The sequence below is a fragment of the Lepidochelys kempii genome, chromosome 7, assembly GCF_965140265.1.
Source record: "Lepidochelys kempii isolate rLepKem1 chromosome 7, rLepKem1.hap2, whole genome shotgun sequence".
NCBI lineage: Eukaryota > Metazoa > Chordata > Testudines > Cheloniidae > Lepidochelys > Lepidochelys kempii.
Window position 1 is genome coordinate 28280999 of NC_133262.1, and position 17665 is coordinate 28298663.

Consider the following 17665-nt stretch of genomic DNA (forward strand, 5'->3'; position numbering starts at 1 on the left):
TGCTTCGTCTGATTTCTTCACTACTTCCATGGTAATAATGCAAATCTGACAACATGCAGTAAATATTGCATGAATAGATATTTAAACATTTGGTGCAACATCATTGAATCTATTATTACACATTTTATGCATCCTCCTGTGTGCTGGGTCAGATTATGTTATCTTTATTATTTATATTACACTAGCACCTAGTGGTCACAACTGAGATTAAGATCCCATTTGTGCTTAGTGTTGCATATACTCATAGTAAAATATAATCCCTCTATTAAAGACTGTGCAATCTAAATAGACAAGACAGACACAGAGCAGGGAACTGAGGCACAGAGAGTTTAAGAAATTTGCCCAAAGTCATATAGTCAGTCAGTGGCAGCACAGGGAATTGAATCGAGAACTCCTGAGTTCAAGCCCAGTGCTTGACCACTTGACCAGCCTTCCTTTCCCAATACAGTATTTCAGATATTATATTATATTGTATTATATATGTATGTGATATTACAGTATATTAGAGACCATTATCCTACCTATTTTAGGAAGATTAATATTATTATGCTATATATGCATAATGTCAGATTAAAAATCACAAGGGCATCTGTCCCGTTCTGGTGAATGATGGGGAAAAGGGGAGAATTAGAAAGGAAAGCCACTCCATATAGGATGTTCCTCACCCCAGCCTAACTGTGGAGACTTCCCTCTTTCCTGGGCTGTGCCAAACTCTTATACCCTTTGGGGACACAGGAATTTACATGGGGATCATTCTAGCACACAGATCTAGCCTAATGTCTTTATTAGCATGGGCAAAACCCTAGTGTCATGGGAAAGAACAGTCCATCAGCAGGAATATGGCAACATACTCATTTTCAGGGGCAAATTACTCATAATTACCTGCATTCCAATAACAGCATAGATGAAAAACAGCATAGCTATCAGAAGAGCAACATATGGCAGAGCCTAAAACAATGGGAAAAGCCTTCTATTAATTTTTAGGTTTCAGAGGGGTAGCCGTGTTAGTCTATATCAGCAAAAACAATGAGGAGTCCTTGTGGCACCTTAGAGAATAACAAATTTATTGGGCATAAGCTTTCGTGGGCTAGAACCCACTTCAATAGTGGGTTCTAGCCCACGAAAGCTTATGTCCAAATAAATTTATTATTTTTTAATAATTTTAATTTATGGAGCTTTTTTTTTAAAAAAAAAATTTAGCCCTTCTATACAGATTTATCCAAGATTTTAGTTTTTGTACAAATTATTAAAATGTCGGAAAAGAGCTCAAATCACTTAATACTCTTCCATGTACAATGGGGACATTTTTAGAGTTTATAGCCCATTTATAGAGATTTTGCCAGAATCTCTCCTGCTGGCAAAAGCCCTCCCAACCATAACATGCCCTCCCCCAAGATACACCCCTATGCTGGGGTGGAAGAGGGAGTTTAGTCCAGGTGAGAGCTACCCTATGCTAGGGGAACTCTCAGCTAGTTCCTTAGAGACAGATTAGGCCACTTTGCTCTGTCTAAGCAATGTAGAGTAGCCACAGGAGGGGGCAGAATCTGAACTGACATGTAATATATGCACTTCTGTGGCATGGATGGCAATTCCACTCTTCAGAACCAGCATATTACAACCAAATAATAGATATTTCAGATGATTTCTGCCAGAAAGATATTTCTTTATTTCAAAACATCAGTTCTATTTTATTTTAACTACAGTTAGCTCCAGATTCTCCAAAAACATAAACACTTAATATTATACATGCCAGTAGTTCGACTGATTTCATGTGCATAAGTGTTTGCAGTTTCAGGACCTTAGACATCTATCTGTTAAAGAGGTAAATACCTCATTTACATAATCACAAAATTAAAGCATTTGAAGACATGTTCATATCCCTCTGAGAATTTTTGATCCCAACAAGCACTGGTAAGCATCTATCTTTAGTTATGTATGCTGTAGGTGAACATAGTCTACATAAATATGTCATACATAACCTATTGTGCAATTGTATGAAAAGCCATCTTTAGAATTACAAAGTCACTTCTAGAATAAGTACTCTGATCCTTATAGATCTCATTGTAAAAACTAAGATTACAAGACTAAGGGTAAAATCCTGGCTGCACTGAAGTCAATAGCAAAGCTTTTATTGACTTCAGTGGGGCCAGGATTTCATCCCATATACTTTAAATTCCATGTAATGAGAGGTAACATATAATTACTAGAGTAATATTTTGCTACTTGCATCCTGAGCCATAAAAATTAAATTTGATTTATTTGTAATTAAAAGGCAGATTTAACATTATCATGCTCACCTGAAATGACTTAATAAATGTCCACAACAATGTTCTGATTCCTTCACCCCTGCTGAGAAGCTTCACCAATCGCATCACCCGGAAGAGACGGAAAAAAGTGATGGAGATTCTAGCGCTGTCTTCAGAGTTCTGAAGGGTATCACGGAGAAGTGAAACCAAGTAAAAAGCAGAACATGCAACACTTTCAGAAAAACAACAACAAACGCAATGGTGAAAGAGGTAAGATTTGAAAATGTACTTTAGGGTCTTTTCATCTTTATAAGCATGATATGAAAGGAAAAAATACATGCGAAGAACACAGGATCTGTAGAAATGCTTCACACATCACATGCATTTCCAAGTTTCCTAGTTTGTTAATAGGACCATGTTGGGTTCATTTGTAGTAGAGTTCAATAATACACTGACAACGAATGCAAACCACTGCATACACCTTGCTAGTAGGACAATTATGAAAAATACAGAAAAATTGGTGGGAAAAATAGGCATGGTAAAAAGAATAAACTCAAGTAGAGGTACAACCACTGGGGTCAGTTTACTAATCTTACCCCAGACTCATCAGTGGTGACAGTTTCAGTTGGCTTTGGCTTTAAAAAATTAAGAACATTATATATTAAAATCAAACAAAAGATAAAAAAAATTAGTTCAACTTCACCATAAATAGGAGGAAGGACATTCTGAATTTCTAAATGTAAATTAACAATTTTTGTTTGTAAAGTACATACTTCTTGGATAAACATGGTTATCCTTATTACAAAATACTTCTTAACGTTTCCTATGACATTACTGGTTGAGTAAAATCAAATACTACAAGCTTACTATCAAAAAGCTAAATGGAGTCACTGTAAACTAAATACAAAATAGGACCTAACTCTGCTTCCATGCAAGCCAGCGTGAGTTTTGCCACTGTCTTCAGTGGGAACAGGATGTTTCAAATTGTAGATATAAACAATAAGTGAAACTGGAGACAAAGACTTCTGTGTTAACACATCATCTCAAAGTGCCTTTGCTGATGAGCAATTTTTTTAGGTTTAATTCATCCTTCACTGGTTGTCCAACCATGTTCTAATCACTGGGTATTGATAATATCACATCAGGAGTTTCTTAAAGTGAAGTGACTCACTGAATTATTTAACTTAACTATTCTTTGCTCAACATTCTTCTCTGCAGCGCTTAACAGAAACAGATACTACTTTGCTAGAGAGAGAAACAAACATTTTTAATGCAGTTGACATTGTTAGGAAGACGCCTTTGCTGCAAGCTTTGTCATTGCCAATTTCTCTTTTATTCCTATCCAGGCATGTTTTGAGTTTGATTGTTAAATAAGTCTGTTAGAATTTCAAAGTCTAAAAACTATCCATCATAGATCTAATAATTTACATGTGGGGAAGCTAGCCCCTCCTGTCGCTCACACCACTGCAGCTCCACTACTATTTCTAGCACACTGCTAGGTCAGAGCTAGCACAAATATGCCTTCCTGAGCTGGGCATTATACCTCCAGCTCAAAATGTAGAGGACTTTATATCTACCTGCTCCTCCTGTTGTTTTGCCACATGATTGCACAACAGTTTGACACCATTTTCCCTGATAGAGTCATTCTTACTAAGGTGACCATTTGCACTGCCCACAGAAGGCTCTCCTTATCAGTTTAACATGGAAAGAAAAGCAGCTCTTCACTCATGAAAATATTTTGGTTAAAATAATAAATGTATGTTGGTCCAGTCTGTGGCATTTACATCTCTGCCCCAAGCAGCTTCATCCCAGGAGGAACACTGGGGAGACTGTACTTCAGGCACACAGTCTCTTCTGGGGAATCTCTGCACAACAGGTGTGTCTGTGTGTACCATATGCTCCATCCTATAGAGAAGATTGCTTCCCCCACCCCCAACACCCCACCTGGAATTTTATACATATTTGACAATTGTGGCCCAAATTCTAGGCTTCCTCTACTCATGGGAGGAGGAAAGGGAGGTAGAAAACCACTCCAAGGTTCTCCTTGAAGAGTTTTCCCCAGATGGTTCCATCAGAATGAAGTGATGATGAGGACAGAGTAGGCAGAGTTAGCACTTCCTAGGAATGAACATAGGGTTTCACACTCGGAACCTACAGATCCCTGGCAGAATAATACATGTGTAGGCTCTGGGCTTCCATGCTGATTCTGAAAACACTGCCCGCGCTCCAGCACTTAGCCAGTGCAACTCCACTGCAGCTGTGCAAAACAAACACCAAAATATGAGAGCCCATTACAGCCAGATCATTACTAGTAATATTAAGAGTCTAAATGTTGTGTCTTTTGCTTTTTAGACAACATAGGTACTATGAAGGGACCATAAGGGGACCGTGAAATCAAAATAACCATGTTTTCTAACTATATACAACCTGCAAATCCTATCTAACTATATACATTGCTGCTGTGGCTGGGTTCTAGTAGTTTCTGAAACACAGAAAACAGTAAGGCATACTAAAGGCATTAAAAGCTATTTAAAAGGATACTACCCAATTCCTAAGCACTGCACTAATGCTAACTAAGGGCTAGGTCCTGTCCTCAGAAATATGAGCAGACAACACCATGAACAGCACCTTGTAAATCAGATACAGTGCCTGTGCTCTGTAAGCATTTGTACAAAACACACAGAGAGGTTAAAAGAAAGAACAATGATATCAGATCATTGCTGCATAGGAAACTCACTGAATATATATAAAAAAGAACCCTCAAGATAAATCATTTACATAGTGACCTACTTAGATCAGCCACAGATCTACATACAGACACACAGCTTGTCAAAATATTGGTGCACTTGTTATTTTCTACAGAAATAACAATTCTTTTTCTGAACCTCTTAAAAATAAAGGGCCATGGAGCTAGGAAGATTTACACCAGTTGAAGATCTGGTCCAAAATTAGAAAATCTTCCTTGTATACAGTGTTGTTGTAGCTGTGTTGGTCCTGGCATATTGGAGACACCAAGTGGGTCAGGTAGTATCTATTACTGGACAAACTTCTGCTGGTGGGAGGCAAGCTCAAAACAACATCAGAGAAAGTGGGTAATATTTTGTGTTTGCCAGCTGTGACAAGATCTCTTTACACATCTAAAGAGTGGGAGTTAAGATAGTAATTATAAAAGAGACTGTCCAGGACAAGGATGACCAATGTATTGGATAGCAGGCTTGAGCTCCATCTTTTCCATGTGTTATGATTTAATAAGTACTTAATTCCTATTCCCGAACAGCAAGACAAAGACTAGATTACCAAATTTGTATGTGAATAGTACCACTGCGGGTGCTCAAGAGAAGACGAGTGTAAAATCCCTCTGTTTGTTTTCCTATCTAAAGGACATTTGTGTACACGCACATTCTCCTCTCATAATTCATCTCTTCCCCCAGCTTCCTTAGTCTAAGTAGTCTTAATCCTTTATTTGTGACAGCTAATCTGCAACTGCTGGAGAGGGTTATGATGTCATAGACAAGGGATTATGAATTATAGATACTGGTGAGAGCAGGCCAGGAATAAGAAAAGAAAACATCCTCCTTAAAATGACATACAGTAAAATAATAACTAGTATAGGGCTTGGCATTAAAAACCAAAAATGAAAACATATTTCTGATGTAGTGTTATTTTTTTCTCTAGAGGCCAAAAACATTCAACATTTGTCCATTACAGGAGAGGCACTTTCAATACCAAAGCTTTAAAATCAGACTCTTTTTATCTAATCTCTCTCTCTCTCTCTGTGGCATTTATAACACATCTGTCAGGGTAGTATCTAGGTGTCTACTAAAATGAATGACTGTAATGAATGTAACTGTGTGATAATTCATAGAGTACACACATACACACTGAGAAGAAAAAACTTCATTTAAAAGGGATGAATGTGGTTAAGGGTAATATACATCCATTGCAAACCTTTAAAAGCAAGGAATGTCAAGGTGTGGAACATCTCTTAACTGTAGCCTAAATGTCCACACAGCATGTTTCTACTGACAATGAGTCAGTGCATCTTCCCAAAAGAACTTCCTTCCACCTCCTGCTGATAATCACCCTAATAAAAAATCTTAATTACAATCTCTGCAACATTAACTAATACTCACTGTTTATATATGTGAACAGACTAAGCAGGTGGCATGTTATGTGTTTGTGGTACAAGTATGAGGTTATAATTAAGGTTTTGGGGTTGGGCAGAGAGGACTCTTTTTGACTTTGCATGTTGACAAAGGTGTGAGTTTGAAGAACTACTTCCTGTAGGCAGCCTGTTGAAACCTTCTGCCTCAACTCCTCTGATGAAAAGGGTATATTACAGGCATCCAACCACACTGAGCATTGACTGGCGTATGTCTGCCCAATCTGGTGGGGGTTTGTATTTGAAATCACCTTTTGTATCAGATTACAATGACGTGATTTGAGATTTGGTTTGTCACTCAATTTATCAATATTTGTCTTGGGAATAAAGCTATGGGATAAGGCACACTCACAATTACTGACCCAGATTCTGCCTTCTGCCTTCCTTGATTGCCTCACTGCACATAACGGGGTGGCCAGGTATGCATAAGGTCAGAGTTTGGCCTAACGTTTCTATCTTTTCTCTCAGCCATGCTCCAACTACACCAAAAGCCTAATTCATCAAAACATTTCAACATGTTCAATTTTCAGCACGTGATAAAGTCCATGCTTATTAATTGTGTTTTAATAACATGTGGTTAATAGCGTTTTAATTGCCTGGCCATTCTTATGTTCTGGTGACTCACAGGCCAAGTTAGCAGTTTTCTTTAAGATTAACTGAGAACAAACCTTTCCCTTACACTTTCTGATCCAACTATTCACAACCTGCTAACAATCTAAAGCCATATTTTTGTTGTTGCATACAAAGAGGTAAATATATCTCTCAATTACTTCAGTTATTATCTCAATAATAACTCCTCTGACATCTCTCACCCTGCAGTGAAAGTAAAGTGACAAATAAACCTCCTGACTTTAGAAATGTATATCTTTTAAGATACACTATATCAAACTGTAAACAATGCAAAACTGATTGCATCATGCATTTGAAGCAAACTGCAGTTCTGTGATAAAAATTTAAAATATACAGATGTACACATGTGATATGAGACAGTAGATATGAATAGACAGTGTAGATCAAATGCTTCCTGTTATAGAAGTGTACCAAAGGGCACTACATTATGCCAGGGTGTGATGCAGTAATTTACTGATATGATGCAGCAGGACACATCTGAGATACAAATATATGATGACAAGAACATAGTTTAAAAAAGTATCCAAGTTGTCAAAATATCTTTAAAAACATGAAGGACACAATAATGTTTTTTAAGAGCATAAAGGCAGTGATTCAAATGTGGCTGTTGATTTTTTTCATAAGATCCTAATTAAAAAACCAATGAAGTGCTTACATATATATTGCTCAGTAAACATTTGGAAGGATATATTTATGTAGAGGGAAATCTAATATGGGCATGGGAAATAATTATTTTCCCTCTAAAATACATGCATTTAGTACTATAAGATTATATTTTAAATGTTGCATTTATATCGTACCCATTGAAATAAGTGTGAATTGACCAGGTTACAAAATGACTGTCCCTTATTTAGTAATACTAACTAAGGCCCTGATTTTGGAAAGGGATCCATCCCCGTGGACCCTTATGTTCACATGGTCAGAGTTACCTTATATTATGAGTTGTCATAAATATAAAGGGAAGGGTAAACCCCTTTGAAATCCCTCCTGGCCAGGGGAAAGCTCCTCTCACCTGTAAAGGGTTAAGAAGCTAAAGGTAACCTCGCTGGCACCTGACCAAAATGACCATTGAGGAGACAAGATACTTTCAAAAGCTGGGAGGAGGGAGAGAAACAAAGGGTCTGTGTCTGTCTGTATGCTGGTTTTCTGCCAGGGATAGACCAGGAATGGAGCCTTAGAACTTTTAGTAAGTAATCTAGCTAGGTATGTGTTAGTTTATGATTTCTTTAAATGGCTGAGAAAAGAATTGTGCTGAATAGAATAACTATTTCTGTCTGTGTATCTTTTTTGTAACTTAAGGTTTTGCCTAGAGGGGTTCTCTATGTTTTTGAATCTAATTACCCTGTAAGATATCTACCATCCTGATTTTACAGGGGGGATTTCTTTATTTCTATTTACTTCTATTTTTTATTAAAAGTCTTCTTGTAAAAAAACTGAATGCTTTTTCATTGTTCTCAGATCCAAGGGTTTGGGTCTGTAGTCACCTAGGCAAATTGGTGAGGCTTTTTACCAAACCTTGTCCAGGAAGTGGGGTGCAAGGTTTTGAGAAGTATTTTGGGGGGAAGGACGCGTCCAAACAGCTCTTCCCCAGTAACCAGTATTAGTTTGGTGGTGGTAGTGGCCAGTCCAAGGACAACGGGTGGAATATTTTGTACCTTGGGGAAGTTTTGACCTAAGCTGGTAAAGATAAGCTTAGGAGGCTTTTCATGCAGGTCCCCACATCTGTACCCTAGAGTTCAGAGTGGGGGAGGAACCTTGACATGAGTCATCCTGCTAAAGTAACTCAATTGTTATAACTTAACACCTCCATGAAGATAACTCAGAAAAAAACTAATATTTTAGGGGTAGTGTGTGGATTAATTATTGCAATGTGCTTTGATGTCCTTAGATGGAAAGCTCTATATAAAAGCACAGTTTTCTGAACTATTCTTAGACATAAAAAGATAAATTTGCAAACAAGGCTTAAGCTGATCCGGCAAAATATGCACAAACAGTAAATGCATTCACAAAACCAACTGCAAATGAATACATGCAAATACCTGGTTGTGACAGTGACTCTCTAGGGCCAGATTCTGCCACTGTTAGTCATGCAAAGTAGTAGCTTACTTCACAGGCAGTCTCATTTAGTTCAGTTAGACTATTCCTATGAGTAACTGCTCCCCAGCGTCAGCAAACGGTTCACAATCTAGCCTCATAGTCTGCATGTGCTAACATGTTTTTTTAGTACAGTTACCCCTGCATCTGCATATGTAAAAATGAGTAAATAAAAAATAAAGGCCTGATTCTGATCTCACACTGGTGTAAAGGAAGAGTAACTCTGGTGAAGTCAAAAGGTGAAATCCTGACCTCACTGAAGTCAATGGAACTTTTGCCACCAGTGAAAAATCAGTGCAGGTGAACTACAACCCAAATGAGGACCTAAAGATCCCTTCTTTGTTTTGCTTGATTTGCAACCATAAATTTAGACTGAAAATTATTTGTAAGTCAATATTATACTATTTATAGCCCTGGAATGCTAAAGTGGTATTTCTTTATGCCCATGGGACAGACTGGCCAAGTTATTTTTCTATGTGGGATCTTCCTGTCCTGTCCTACCGCCCTGGCCCACTGATATGCAATGGTAGATTAGAAAATTTTACAAGTCTCACCTATGTTCATTTACAGACTCATAAATTCCAAGGCCAGCAGGGACCAATGTGATCATATAGTCTGACCTCCTGTATAATATAAGCCAAAGGACTTCCCCAAAATAATTCCAATTGGAACTATTGTGGGGAAGTTCTATGGCCTGTGTTATAGAGGAGGTCAGACTAGAGTATCACAATGGTCCCTCCCTGCTGTCCTTAGAATCTATGAATCCATAAATAAACATAAGTAAGACTTGCAATATTTTAGACGAGGTGAGTCAAATTTGAATGGTTTTACTGGGGAAGCAAGAGCCAAGATTATTGGTACTGTCACCTTAGGTCCTGTTTCAGCAAAGCACTAAAGATGTGCTTAACTTTAAGCATGGGAATAGTACCATTGGGACTAAATAAAAGAGAGACACTTGAGACCAGGAAAGCGAACCGTCCATATTTTTTTGACATTTTAGCAGCTTATGAACAATCAAATGTTAATGATGAAAAAGTAAAAAGCATGTGAATGTGAAGCTCTTGTAGACAATCTACCAGTGTACAACACAATGTGAACATGTTCTGAGTCACCCACTGATGGTCATCCAAACTGTTTCTCAAGTGACAAATGCAAAATATAAAATAACCTTTCTGTAACCACAAGCTCCAAATGTGTTCTGTAATTACATTTCAGACATATTTATCTTCGATTGTCTTGTGGTTAAGTTACATATGTTCAAATCCCAGACTGCAGCAATCACATTTCATGACTCACAGTCACCATACTCTGATTTTTTAATTTTTTTTTATTTAGAAGGAACAATTTAGATGACCAAGCAAGATCTTGTGTGTCACTGGAAACTCTGGAAAACAAAATGTGAACAAAGAAATAAAAAATATTATATGGTTTTAGTAGTGCTTTTATTATTTAAATTGCTATACCGTATATATATATTTATTAATATATACTTGCCTCTAAAAATTTCTAAAAATAAAATGAACATGAAAACCAATTAGGTGGCAGAAAAGAAATATTGGCAGTGGTTAGGGAGATTAAATAACAGATTAACTAAAAGAAACAACAACCGCAAACTGTGTATATATTTTGCTCTGAGGTTATCTATATCATAAAATGTGTCAAGGAACACATGTGGTTCCTGGTCATGGGCTTGATCCTGCAGAGTGCTAAGCACTCTTGTGAGGTTCTAAGCACCCTGAACTCACCCTGACTTGCATGGGAGTCGAAGGCATTCAATATCTGATATGACTACATAGCAAAATCCTCTCCTGGACCCACTATGAAAGAGAGGTTACAGGACCACAAGAGTCAATCTTCAGGCATCATATATATTATTATAAAACTTTGAAATAAACATATCTTATAAAATAACAAATTAAAAAGATAAGATGTATTTTACTAGATCTCATACTACCATCAGTATGACACTTTAATGAAAAGTCCAACCCACTCACTTGAACAAGTTGAGTGAGGTACAGATCTCACACTAATGTAAATCTGAAGTAATCCCATTGACCCTTGGAGTTATTCTGGATTACACTCATGTAAAATCAGAATATAGCCCTGTTGTTTTCACAGAATGAGGCAATTTCTATGTGGAAATATGTAGAAATGTTCAGCTGTTGGTCTGAACATCCCTATGTGTTGGCGAGACTTCGAAGACCTTCTTGACACTGAGATTTAACCCACTAGTGTAGCTGCACCAGTGCAAACCCTTTACGTAGATATGATTTACACTGTTGCAAAACAGTTTGCACTGGTGCAATTTACAAGTATTTTAAACTACACTGGTGTAAATAGTGTCTATACTTGATATTTGTGAGGGTGCAGCTACAATGGTGCCTGAAATTTCAAAGAGAAGGCCTTAATAACATCCTTGCGGTGCTACAGATATCCCAATATCAATCCATTTTCTATCACTGTTAGGGGGAAAAAACAGTGTTGTACATAACACGTTTGAAGATGCCATTGAAAAATGTTAATAAAGGGATTTTGAAAATATAAGATTCTAATTTTAAAAGTTTTCATCAGTTATAAGAGACTAACAAAGTAGGAATACTCACTAGAATCACAAACAGTAGCCATATAAAAGCCGAGCATTTTTAGAGAGAGTCTACAGTAACTAATATTTCATGTTGGAAATGGGAAATCAAACCTAGAAACCAACTACAAGATATCCACACTTTCACAAACAAATTAAGCACACTAAAGGTGATACAGAGTAAAAACAGATGAAAAAAGAGTCTGTTGTGCAGTAGTAGAAGGCACCAACAATGAGCCTTTTCTATAGCGAGAAGGCATGAAATGCTCAGAAATGAAAGTGCTCACACTTTAAATCTAAACACAAAATACAGCACATGCACTGAACTAGAGATCACCAGCTTTATCTCTAGATAATTTTCCAGACAAATATGTGAATTAGTACAAAGTCATAGAGTTTATCACAGATGAAAGCTTAGCAGTAATCAGTTATACTAACAAGTAATGCTGTCAGATAAACCACTGTCAACATAGTGTTAACTGCAGACTATCATAATTATATCCCGTATACTATTTTTACTACCCCTTCATATGTGACTACATTTTGTAGCTTTGGGGGAAAGCAATTTTAGGTGGCCACATTTCTGTATGCCCCAAAAGTCATACTTCCCCATACAAAACAACATTTGTGCATGCAAGCTGGATAATGAATAACTACTTGAGCTGAACTTGGAAGTCCAAGTTTGGGGCATCAAAAAACTTGGGCCTCGAAAAACCATGACAGATAATTTTGGGCACACAAATGTATAGGCTGCTTTTGAAAATCTAGCCAATGAAGTGCAATTATCCTTTTAGAAGTGTCTCTGTAAAAACAGAATAATGGGGGTTCCATGTTCACTGTCCCATGTGACCATCCCACTCAGATTTACTCAGTCCACTAGTAAAAAGATTTCTTTCCCTTAACTGCCAGCTGTGCAAACTCTGCATGAAATCTGAAAGTCAAACTGTGTTCTTTCTGGCTTCTGCATCATCACCATTGTTCCCATACCCCCCTGTGTAGCACTAGGCAGGGTAATGAGCAGCTTTTATACTGTATATAATTCAAAATAATCTAGACTTGTCAAAACCAAATAAGAATGGAATTTTATTCTACGGTAACTTGAAATTATTTTGATCATGTTTATTCTCTTATTTGTTAATTTTCAAAAATGTCTAATCCACATAGGAATTTCAAGTTCTTAGTGCAAATTAGCAGATACTTACTGTGTGCTGGTTTGGACATTTTAAAAATCATATTATAACCTGATAAAGCAGCATATTTGTTTCCATATCAGGTTTCAACACATGTATACATTTTATTAAATGTGTATTACTGTGTTTACCAAATAGGCTAGAATCAAAGAAGCTTAAAGCTTTGCATATTATTGTTTCTCAACTACAACCACTCTGATTTAGGGCAACCTCCATCGCTCTTCTCCCCTCCCGTCTTCATGTCCCTTGAAATACTAGGAAGGAGGAGATACACAGGCACAAGAGATGTATGTATGTAGTGGAAGCTCCTTGTGTCCTGTCCTTCCCTTGCACATCCCCTCAGGAGCTGGCTAGAAGCTGGGCCATAGTTTGTTAGTTTTCAATTTATTTCTTCTCATAGTTTATCTTGCTTGGTGTAATGCCAGTAAGTGTGATACAAACTAAACAGAAAGCATTTACTTTCTATATCTGCTGCCCTGCATGACCTTGGGAAGAGCTCTCACTCTTGCCCGAATAGTCTCATCCAGAATGTTTGTCAAGAGCCTGTGGCTCAAAATTTTGGCCAGTCTATGGAATTCACAAACTTTTCAAACTGCACTGAAACTCCAGAACAATTTCCTGGAGGAAGGAAAGAGGAAAAACTAACAGCAAAAAAAAGCAGTAAGTGCTATGCTTTTTCTCAGCGGCTGAGAGTACCCTAATTCCACCAGCCTGGGAGACATGAATTCCTAGATCATTCACAAACCCTAGGATTCGCACCTGAAAGTATATGGCTTATTGAACCACTGAGCCTTGAAGATCACTATTAGAAGCCTGATGGATTAGGTCAAACTACTCACAATAATTACTGGGCTTCAAACTGAAATGGGTTACCAAAGACCTGTTTTTTTCCTTATTAAAAAAAAATTAAATGATTTAAAATATATTCAGCATATATGTAGAAAGAAAAATTAATATTCATTGTTTTACTATTTTATCTCTGTGAGTACATATATATATATATATGTATCTATCTATAGTTATAGCTATAGCTATATCTGTATCTGTATCAATACTTTAGTCTCTTACTCCAGAATGTAAAAAATGGATTCATAGGGAAAAGTTTACATTTTCTGTATTGATGACAGCAATTACTATTTAGTGCATGAACAGTTGTTACTTACATTAACTTCTGTTATAGCAATATCAACGACGCTACCAACAACAATTAAGGCATCAAAAGTGTTCCATGCATCAGTGAAATAGTGCTGTTAGGACAAGCATTCAGCAGAAAGAGAGCAAGAGAAAAACACAAACAGAAAAAGAGAAGAAAAGGACAGTGTTATAACACAAAAACATTCTAGACTTCTGTGATGTACCAACATACAATCTTTCTGTTTGAGATAACTGGAAGTGAAAAAGGCTATTTATTTCCCATATCAACATAACTCAGCTGTGACTGGCCTGTTTTTAAATTCAAAGTTTAGAAATGTTGGATCAAAATCTGTGACTTGTCCAGATGATGGAAATAGTGGGGAGACAGAGAAAGAAGTGGGGACTGTGGGAATTGTGCTGAGGTATACTCACATCGGCTTCACTGAGAATGACGTCTACTATGCTGCCAATAACGATGAGGGAGTCAAACGCGTTCCAGGCATCACTAAAATAGCCCTGAACAGAGCAGGCAGGGTGCAAATGTTTTGTGATTACACATGAAATGTCAAATATTTGCATACTTCTGTTTAGTTTTGCATAAACAGAAATTACTTAAAACAAAACCTGGGGTCTAATGAGAAAACAAAACAAACAATATTGCCTCCTGAAGGAAAAGTATATTTCTATGTATATATATACACACTCACACATACATATAAGTATATATATAGCAAATATAGATACACATGTGTATACATACACACACACATCTTATAAGCACCGACGTGGCAAATAGGCATTATATAAAACTCTGTTTATTAGACTCTCAGCAATGTTGTAACAATTCTGACTTACACATCCTGACAAATGCTAACAAAATAACTTTGATGTTGGAGATATAGGTCCATCCATGTTGGGACCTCCTTTGTGTTGTGACTTCATGAAAGTCTGTGACAAGGGTCAGACGCTTCCCTTAACTACACATCCTCAATTCCCATTCAGATAAATGAGTTTGTGCATGAAGATCACCGGTAGAATTTGGTCCTATAGAGGTAAAGTAATCATTTAGTGCAAAGAGTTAGGGCTTAGTAACTCAAATGTCTACACTGCAGCTGGGAGGTATGATTACTAGCTTGGATAGACATACACATGCTAGCTCTTTTTGAGCTACCATGCTAAAAAATAGCAATATGGCTGTGGTGGCACAGGTGACAGCATAGGCTAGATGCCCGAGCAGAACCAAACTTCCCAGCGGCTGTGTAGACCTACCCAAAATGTCTTAGCATTTAGGGCCTGATCCTGCACTACTGAAATCAATGAGTTTGTTTTTGATTTCAACAGGAACAGGAGCAGATCCTTAACGATGCAACTGCAGATACTACACAGCAAAAAAGGTAGATTTATGTAAATCACTTAATTCTGCTTCCTCAGACCCCTTCTGACATTAAATATATCCCATTAATATAGCCTATATATGTTACTCATGCACCAAATGGTCATAAAATAGGAATGACTTAGGGACCAATTCATCACTGCCCTATGGGTCCTTCACACCAGGTTGGCTGGCACAAAGAAGGAGTTTAACAGAAATGTTGTTGAGGTATTTCTCTTGGCTAAACTGGGATTAAATCCAGACACTGATTACAAATCCAGATGTTGAATATGATTCTACAGAAAATACAGATGTATTATAATTTTCTCTTATAATTATATTTGGGTCTTATCTGGTTACTGAAGCAATCCAGATGCTCTACTGCAATTTCCTCAGATTTCAATATAATTAAACCTATGGGATGACCATATGTGTTCATTTTTCTCATACAAAGACTGTTTTACTAGCTAATCTCTGCTAATGAATCTAGAGTGGATACCAACATACACTTCTGGAGAAATCTTAAAACAATCTGGATCTCCTACTGATGTCAATAAAATAGAATCCTGGGTCAATTAAAATATTAGGAAAACATCTACTTTGCTTTCATAGTAACAGTGCATTTTTAAAAAGCATTAGCTTTTTGGTTTTAGTGCAATTTTAAAAAAATAAATGTACCAAAATTGATAAGCAATCAAGAGTGCTAACCTAAAATTGATGTCTATACACCTTTCTTATTAGCACACCATTTACTGTAAAGATTTTTTTAAAAAAATCAATAGATTTAAGTTGCTATCATAACATAATAAGAGATATTTCTTTATTGCAGACCCAAGCAAAATGAGAGATATATAATTATATATAATTTTGCTAATTTGTTTCTCAAAATTTGGCACTTCCTGGAGTTTAGATATTTTTGACAAGCTTCTACAGTTGAAAATTTTTCACTCTGAAATGTGAAAACAAAAATCTATTTTTATGTGGAGGTTTGCTCTTGAGAATTTTGAATGAGCTCCCCGGGAAGGAGACAGCTCTGTATAATGGTCTAGGCAGGGCAAGGATCACAGGGCTGGGAGTCACAAGAGGCGGAGTTCTATTTCCATCTCTGCTATTGTCTGGCTGAACAATGATCTGCACTTATACAACACTTTACAAATATTATTTTTAACTATCAATCATCCAAGGAAGAACATAAGTATCATTGCTATTCCATATTGCAAGTGGGGGAAGGGCGTCACTCTGGTCACCACTCCTGTCCCTTTGTGTTGCATTAACTGGCTATCTGTAGTTGGCCATCAATTCCAACACAGGAAAATTGGTGTATTTAGCATCCCAAACAATCACATTCAGTTCTCAAACCTATGTTCACTCTTGCCCCACCCCTTTCCATGAACAAATCATTCCTAATGTTTCTGTTAGATATTGTGGGAAACTACCTTGACAATACTGAGTAATGTCTACACTTGCACTTATGTTGGCAAAACTTTTGCCACCCAGGGATATGAAGAAACACCCCCCTTAGAGACATTAATATTGCTGGCATAAGTGCTTTTGTGCACAGCGCTATGTCAGCGGGAGTCCCACTGACATAGCTACTGCTGCTTGTTAAGCTCGTTTTATTACCTCGCTAGGAGAGCTCTCTCCCATCGGCATAATGTGGTTACATGAGTGGTGTGTCGGTACTGCTGTAATCTTGTAAGCGTAGACATGGCTAGGGAAGCTGCTCTAACAACATTATTTTCATCCTTTTATTTTCCTAATTTCTCCTACTTATTTTTTTAAATCAATATCTTCACTGATTTTTAAACAATGATGCAAAAGTATATATAAAAAGAACAAACTCGAGACAAGCAACAGTTAGATGCTCTACAAAACCAAAATCCTGATGCGCTATGCCATCTGTCCCTACTACACCTCCCAAAAGTGTAGGACATAAGTGGTGTATAAACATAAGTGGTGTATAATAGTGGTGTGTGTCGGTCTCTGTAGAAGGGTAAATTTCACTATAGAAAATATTATTTTACTAGACATTGCTACAATGTAAGCCACATAAATAACACATTCACATTTTGATTCCATATTGCTAAAATACCTTAAGACATGCTTATTGTATCAAATCTTTTCCATCAGTATAGACAAATATTGTTCAAAATAATATGTAAAGCAAAAGCAAACAAAAAACTAAAAGATAAAGATGATTTTGGAGAAGGGAGAAATGTATAAATGGACAAGTCACAGCAAATAAATATTAACACA

The 17665-nt window shown here is 37.0% G+C and overlaps 1 protein-coding gene across 11 annotated transcripts in view; it reads right to left on the reverse strand.

Annotated features, from left to right (window-relative positions):
* The window catches only part of CACNA1D (calcium voltage-gated channel subunit alpha1 D), a 324483-nt gene that overhangs the window by 64513 nt on the left and 242305 nt on the right, over nucleotides 1–17665 (reverse strand). For 8 of the 11 annotated variants that reach the window (XM_073351550.1, XM_073351554.1, XM_073351555.1 and 5 more), the window contains 4 exons: nucleotides 14067–14150; nucleotides 2843–2881; nucleotides 2298–2426; nucleotides 883–948 (listed from right to left, as the gene is read on the reverse strand). In XM_073351550.1, the coding sequence (XP_073207651.1) occupies nucleotides 883–948; nucleotides 2298–2426; nucleotides 2843–2881; nucleotides 14067–14150 (318 nt within the window). The remainder of the gene's footprint in view (nucleotides 1–882; nucleotides 949–2297; nucleotides 2427–2842; nucleotides 2882–14066; nucleotides 14151–17665) is intronic. The other 3 variants (XM_073351552.1, XM_073351553.1, XM_073351556.1) reach the window with 1 other exon arrangement.